Here is a 7,987-nt window from a genome sequence, read left to right as displayed (position 1 = left end):
CAGAATGAGAGTTTTCAGTTGCCATTATGATGGCGGTGCTGCTTCTTCATCAACATAACAATTATTCCCTACATAATAAAAAGGTGGCACCAGTGCTCATCCCATCAGCCTTTATTTCATTTATAACCTCATAAACATTTCTCATTTATTTTCTTACAGAAGGGCATGATGGGAAACAGACATGACAGGGTAGAAGGCAGTGGCCGGCCACTAACCAATACCCTGTGATCAAGACTCAATAATCAATAGTAACAAGATAGCAGAATTTCAACAGGAAGAGGACACCACAAGCATGCTGCTGTTACACCTGGAGAGAGAGGTGAGGCTGTTGTCATGGTAATGTCATGGTCATGGTGCAGCGGTTACTATAGCAACAGTGCCTCCCATGACTGCAGTAGCACTGGTACTATGTGGTTACCATGGCAACTCAAAGGCTAGAAGTTCTTGGAGGTTACCATAGAAGCACTTTAGAACAAGAAGGAGGTGGTTACCATGGTAATATGTAGCTCCAGATATTCAGGGGTTGCTATGACAACAAGTTGGGAAATGATAGAACAGGTAACAGAAAAAGGTGTCGTAGCCAAGCTGCCCTCTGATTGGTTCTCTAACAACTACAGTTACTGAGAGCAACAACATCAGCATTGATGAGTTTGCTTTCATAAACTCTTCTGATCTCATCTCAACAAACCTCCATGGTCTCCATGGTAACAGCAGCCATTAACAGATTTGGAGGAGTCAGACAGTTGGAGGTGAAGTTTAAGGTGACAATCGCTGCAGAGTGTGAACAGGAAACACACTCGGCAGAAAAAATGTAGAAACAAACGCAGTTATTGTACAAACAAAACCACCAGCTGACAACTGAGCGTCATCGACACGTCTGGAAAGCAGAAGTTCAATAAAATTCAGAACCTGTAAGGCAAAAATGTGAAACGACCACAAGCGAAGACGCAACAACAGTCCAGCACGATCGAAAGGACCAGCTGCCATCAGGCTGCTTCCGCCTACAGATGCCCCTCAATCAGTTCGCCCAAATGAGATAAGCAACACCACCACATAAATATGAACATGACCCAGGGGCCGACAGAGAGCATCCTGGGAAACTTGGCACCACGCACGTCACACTCCGTTCATGAGCAACATGAAGGAATGATTTGGTGTAAAAACAGCTGATTAGAAATAAGAGGATACGTCACTTCAGTCACCCGTGTATGAATGTGCAGCATCGACCAGCAGCAAACCATCACCACCGACTGACAGGCGAGTGTCAGCCCATCTTGTAGCACCACTTTGTTCCTCAGGAGGCAACAGTGAGTCACCGTAGCAGGAGGAAGCTGCACGCCACCAGCGTGAACATGAGTTACAGTACATAACTGACAGTCAGCGGGAGAGAGTGTCCCAGGACGCCGTGTAACGATAGACTGTTGTACTTCTACTTCCTGTCTAGTGAGATGCCTTCAAACTGCCTGCAGAACAATTGGTTTTGAACACAGCATCATGTATCCTCCATGTTGCCTCCTCCCCATGCGACAGCTAGCCCACCAACAGCTGCAAAAAAAATCAACCAAGGTAGACCAAGTATATGTACATTTGTGGGGCTTTTAAAATATATCTTCCCAAAGGTCACTAAGAAATAAACATCTTATAACTGTAACCGTAATAAGAAAATGCAGTTTGATATGTTTAATTATGGGCAACAAGCGGATGTCAGTGCGCTAGCTGACGTTGTTGCCTACCCACACGAACCTCAGAGGTATGCTAATGCTGCACATTCCCATAAATGCTATTCTAAGAGGCCACTTGAAAGTGATGCCTTATGAGGCGCCTGTCAACAAAGACAGTGAGGCAGCAAGGCAGCAACCCTCTGACCCCGTGAGGCACAGTGGCAGGAAGTGGCGGCCCACACCCGCCATTCCACGCACGAAACTCGCCTCAGCCACCACCCTCATTCCTTCAGCCACCCAAAGCTGTCAACCAGGTGAGTGCTGGAATGTGAATTGGCTGATAGTTCATGAGCTTCACCCTCAGTCGCTTGCAAAGCAAGTTAGCACCCTAACTTTCTGGTAAGATGCTGCTCCCCGCTGACTGAAATATGAAGTTTTAGATCATCGTAAACTGTAGTTCAGTGTTCCCAGCTAGCATGTTGGCTTCTTGTCAGCTGGCCAACGACTGCAACAGTTGGTCACAGCTTCACAGCTTGGGAGGATTCTGGGACACCTCCAGGTCCGACACTAAATATGTGGAGAAACTTCGGCGCTGACCACCATGGCAGCTGACGCAGGGTCATTTGTTGCTAACGAGGCCAATGGGGATCGCTGTTAGCTGGAGTTTAAAGAGGATTTCTCTCCGCACTGACTGAATCTCAATATTTGGGTCGAATGTGAAATGACTTGGAGAAATTGCCAACTGCCTGTAACCCCACTGTAATAATTGGCTCGTGTTCATATCTGCTTGTACTGTGGTGAAGCAGATTAACAGTTTGTGGTATTCAGACCAACGTAACATGAAATACTTGAATATATACTGCAAAACTGATATATTTGCAAACAACTTCACTGGCTATGAATACTGACTTTCAACTATACTTCTGTAAGTGAAGAGAAAGTGCACACGGGACTGATACAACACACCACTGATCACCTGTATCATAAACTCACTGATCAGAACCAGTCAGAACCAGACAGAACCCGTCAGAAGTTTCCAGAACAGAAAATAAAATTAATAATCAACAGTTTCCCAAATGCATCAGTCTGGAAGCAGAAAACACCTGATGATGATGGAACCTGGAAGGCTGAGTTACTGGCCATTTCCTTCCATTACCACAGAGGGAAGAGAGGATCAACACACGCTAAAAACACGCTTAAAACACACCACCAAGAGCTGCAGTCAGCAAGGCAGCTGAGGCTCAAGTTAAGAACCATTTTAACATTTGTAGAAATCCAGCTTTCAAAACCTTTTGAAATCCAGAGTCAAATGTCTCTGATAATCAGTTTTATCCATCCAGGGTGAGTTCAGGCTAGCTAGCACAAGGGCTCATAGCAGGAGAATTCACTAGCCTAGCTTAGCAAAAGGACTGGGGGCAGGAAGAAACAGCTAGCGTAGCTTTGCAAAAGGACCAGGGGCAGGGAGAAATAGCTAGCGTAGCTTAGCAAAAGGACGAGGTGCAGGGAGAAACAGTTAGCGTAGCTTAGCAAAAGGACGAGGTGCAGGGAGAAACAGTTAGCGTAGCTTTGCAAAAGGACGAGGTGCAGGGAGAAACAGTTAGCGTAGCTTTGCAAAAGGACGAGGTGCAGGGAGAAACAGTTAGCGTAGCTTTGCAAAAGGACGAGGTGCAGGGAGAAACGACTAGCGTGGCTCAGCAAAAGCAATGGAATCAGGGGGCTACTGTCAGCTTAGCTCCACAGAAAGACCTTGAAAAGACTGCTAAATTACTGTAATAGAGCTAAAACCTTTGAGTTACTTTACTCTTCAACAAGGGATGGAAAGACAAGCTCTGGCTAAATGCGATTGAGCTACAGCTCTCTTAAACTGTGAAGAGCACAGCATGCAGTGAGTGAAACAAACTAGCATTTGTTGGAAGCAAGCCCACACTTTCTCTCTTGTGATGGCTTGGCTGGCAGTTCCCCTGCTCCCTGTCTTTGTGCTAAGCTAGGCTAACCCTGCCAGGACCTGTCTATGTCTATATTCTGAACACCACGGTGACACTGATGTCATCTGAAACATGCAACTCTGGTGATGTTCCAACCGCTCCTTTAGCCACATTGCCAGCTGTAAAAAGGCCGCCGCTGAAACCCCGACTGATGTGTTTTGGCTGTTGCTGTGAGGACGAACAGTGAGCATTAACCTTTAAACTTTACATAGTCACAAGACCGCATGGTCACAGAAGAATAAATTATATTTACAAAACTTGAATCTGTATTTTCTTCTGGTATCAACTTGCATCAAGCAAACAACAAACACAACCCAGATTCAGAAACACAGAAATATCCAACATTTAGTCGTTCGGTTCATCATAGCATCATATAGAATCATCAGAAGAACAATAATAATAATAATATTAATATTAATATCTTTTTTCACTATCAAACACGTGTCCAAAAGTTGCTCATAGAGAGACAGAGATACTGGACCACTGGAGGAGATAAAAACATCGACAGTCTTCAGTTTTCTTTTGGATTCAGATAAACTTGGCTCTGTCTAATCTCTGGATTAACATCCAACCCCACGGAGAGACAAAAGGTGGGATGTCCACCTGAGCAGGAAAAGTTCCATCTGACGTCCATCTGTTTCCTCCCAGAGATGCTTCACGTCTCCGTCCTCCACCACAATCCTGCAGACCTCCATTATTTTCATGATCAGTTAATCTCTCATCATTTGGTCAGAGATTATTTGAGCTATAATTTGTGTTCATATTTTCAGTTAGAAATCAGCAAACATTTGAAGAGACTGAAGGGATTTTTACTTACATAATTTAATTCAAATTAATCCACTGATATTTTACGGAGTGACTTTTTGGATCTGGTTTGTGATAAAGCAAATATTTGAGAACAAATCTATCAATGTGTTGTGGACTGATTGATTGATTTCTGGTAAAGAATCCATGCCTGGCTACTAACACTGAAAATCTGTAGTAACTCAATCTACCTGCGGGGGGCAGGAAAGCTCAGCGTACTCTGAGCAGAGGCTCCTGGGAAAGGTAGTTTACTACAGGCAGATGATTTGATTGGCTGTTGTGGAGGTTAGAACGCAGCTGTAAGTCAAAGGGAAGTTTAAAATCTAAAGAGATGGAAGATTTCAGAGAAGATGATCAGGACGTAAACTGGCATTCGATAGAAAATATCTCTGAAAGGGTGATCAATCTCCTTCTTCACAAATCTCAGTTTCTCCTGTTGTGAACACTCAGAAACCCAGCAGCGCCGGTCAGGAAGAAGCTCCTCTGGAGCCACCACAGCAGCGGCTCCCACCTCGCTCCTCAGCTGCCATCTCATTTTTGGAACGAATGCTGATTCACTTGTTGTCCATTTTGGCTCCATCGTGTTCATGTGCTTGTTTTTCCACCAGTCCAGACGCGGTTGTTGTGCCTCAAGACAGAGGAACAGAGCGCCGTGTGGCTCCTTGCCACATGAGCATGTCCATGTTGGATGATTCTGCATCTGCATCGCGGGACTGAATCCTTTTAAGAAATGTGCCACTTTTCACCAAAGCAAAGAAGCTCTGGTGAACTATAACTGTGTGTGGGGGGGTGTCTGTTCAGCTGGATGGCGTGTTCCCGTTATTGCTGAATAATCGTATCTGTGTCTCAGCAGGGCAGCTGAAGGTCAGATTTACAGAGCTGACCTTTGAGGGAGCAGCCAATCACAGCTGAGCACTGAGCGCGATGGATGGAAACGATTTTTTAGCGTTAAAGTTCAAGTGCTTTATGTCAGGGAGTGTGTCTGAAAAGTAACCGTCTGCTGCTAGCAAAATTAGCACTGGAGCTAAATTGATGCATGAAACACATTGATCAGTTCTCTAAGTAGAACGTCTGGTTCTCTAGCCTCCAGGTCAGTGACCTGAAATCAGGGTGTGAGGTTCCCAGCAACTGAAGATATCAGCAGGTTCAGTTCTACATCAGATCCACCAGTAAACACCAGACCGTGGATGGTGGAGGTTCAGTTCTACATCAGATCCACCAGTAAACACCAGACCGGTGGATGGTGGAGGTTCAGTTCTACATCAGGTCCACCAGTAAACACCAGACCGGTGGATGGTGGAGGTTCAGTTCTACATTAGATCCACCAGTAAACACCAGACTGGTGAATGTTGGAGGTTCAGTTCTACATCAGATCACCACCAGACTGGTGGATGGTGGAGGTTCAGTTCTCCATCAGATCCACCAGTAAACACCAGACCGGTGGATGTTGGAGATTCAGGTCTACATCAGATCCACCAGTAAACACCAGACCGGTGGATGGTGGAGGTTCAGTTCTAAATCAGATCCACCAGTAAACACCAGACCGGTGGATGGTGGAGGTTCAGTTCTACATCAGATCCACCAGTAAACACCAGACCGGTGGATGTTGGAGGTTCAGGTCTACATCAGATCCACCAGTAAACACCAGACCGGTGGATGGTGGAGGTTCAGTTCTACATCAGATCCACCAGTAAACACCAGACTGGTGGATGTTGGAGGTTCAGGTCTACATCAGATCCACCAGTAAACACCAGACCGGTGGATGGTGGAGGTTCAGTTCTACATCAGATCCACCAGTAAACACCAGACTGGTGGATGTTGGAGTGGTGGAGTCTTAAAAACCTGGGTTGCTAACAAGAGTCTAGAGGAGCCTACAGAGGTCCTGGAGGTCATTAAAGGTCATCAGGGGAAACACAAGAAGCCTGAAATGTACTGATGGTGACCTTGAAGTCATGTGACCCTGGTGTAGCTCCTTCATAGCACTGCTAACCATTGCATATCAGGACAATTTTAGAACATCTGTGTGTAAACCTGGATTGGCCAACGAAAGCAAGTTGCCCAGGAGAGGTCATCAAACCCCAGCTAGCTCGCCCCACGTGAGACACTGACTAACTGCAATAAGTTGCTGTCTTCCATTTTGTTCCCAGCCAGGTTCGAACCTCCATCAATGTGTTCCAACATCAACCTCACCTGAAATTTAAACGACTCCTTTGTTTTGCTGTTGTTCACCAATCGCTGATTTGCTTCCTGTGTGCAGATGCAGAATGTTCCAGCATGCCCTGGTAAAGTCCTGTTACATTTGATAGAGGTCATGACATCACTTCCTGTCTGACCTCTGTTCAAATGACTTCTTCAGGTTTTCATACTTCAATGCCACTCGTGAAATGTGTATAGTCGAAGCTCTCGGTGACCCAATCACAGGGAGAGTTCAGGTCATTTTGGTACTTTGACTTTGGTATTGCGGCCGTCCGGGGGGGGGGGGGGGGGGTTTGGACCAATCCGGTTTCCAACAATTGATTAAAAAAAGTGCATCATCAGCCGGTGAGGTGGTCTACCAGCTAAAATTTCTTCCTGTCCAGGACGTCATGGAACAACCTATCAAGTCATGGGACATGCTTTAGTCTCCTTGTGAGGGTTGATTTACTGTGGGAAGCATCCAATCAGAGAGCTTCAGGCCACGTTGCCGTGCACCTGAAGGCAGAATGAAGATGATGGATGTCTGAATTCACGCTTTTAATCGATGTTTGTAGGCCAAGATGTCAGCTCTGATCTCACAGCTTGGAATGGAATCATCTTTACAGCCGTAGAGGCTCATGGGTAATGGAGTGATCCAGGAGCCTCTAGGGGTTCCGCATTTTCAAGAACGTAGTGGACTCTGAGGCTCCTCCCACATCACCTGGCAGGTGAAACCAACCTTGAAAGACGGATACCATCTTGTGATGACAGCAGCGAGGAATCATGCAACTTCAAATAAACAGAGCGCTCAGTGAGCGCGTGTGCGTGTGTGTGTGTGTGTGTGTGTGTGTGTGTGTGTGTTAGACTGTGCGTTAAAGATTAGCAACTGGTTTTAATGGTTTCCAATTGGGCCTCATCATCACTTAAAGGGGCACCGCCCTCCTCATGCCATCTCATCCATTGGAATCACGTGTTCTCCCCCTCAGCTTCACCTAGCTCCTCCCCTTCCTCCTCCAGACTCTCAACAATTGGTTGGTGGACCTGAAGCTCCTCCCCCTTCCCAGCTCTCAAAAGGACATCCATCCATCGCCGCTGAAGCTCCTCCCCCTCTGCACTGAAGTAGAGGGTCAGGTGGCTCTGAGAGATTTTGAAGGCATGTCGCCGCTCCAGGCGGTCACATGACTCCGGGAGAGAGACCTCGAAGCCGATGAGGGGCACGCTGCGCTGAGCCTTCACGTCCTGGGCAGAAAAAGCATCAGTTGACAATGTTGCTACGGTTACAGCCACAGACAGCTGTGGATGCACCTTTGGGGGAAATTTTGCCAGCCAGTAGCCAGAATCAAGGATCAAAGTAAAATCTCT

The 7,987-nt window shown here is 46.3% G+C and overlaps 1 protein-coding gene across 2 annotated transcripts in view; it reads right to left on the bottom strand.

The window, feature by feature from the left end:
• Positions 1-105: 105 nt before the first annotated feature.
• The window catches only part of fgd1 (FYVE, RhoGEF and PH domain containing 1), a 26,680-nt gene continuing 18,798 nt past the window's right edge, over positions 106-7,987 (bottom strand). For both annotated transcript variants that reach the window (XM_086212958.1, XM_086212959.1), the window contains exon 18: positions 106-7,864. In XM_086212958.1, coding sequence (XP_086069084.1) covers positions 7,592-7,864 — 273 coding nt within the window. In that variant the 3' untranslated portion in view covers positions 106-7,591. The remainder of the gene's footprint in view (positions 7,865-7,987) is intronic.

The sequence above is a fragment of the Aulostomus chinensis genome, chromosome 9 (genome assembly GCF_037954235.1).
Source record: "Aulostomus chinensis isolate RoL2024-O1b breed Wild chromosome 9, RoL_Achi_v1.0, whole genome shotgun sequence".
NCBI lineage: Eukaryota > Metazoa > Chordata > Actinopteri > Syngnathiformes > Aulostomidae > Aulostomus > Aulostomus chinensis.
This window is presented reverse-complemented; position numbering and strand designations above follow the sequence as displayed.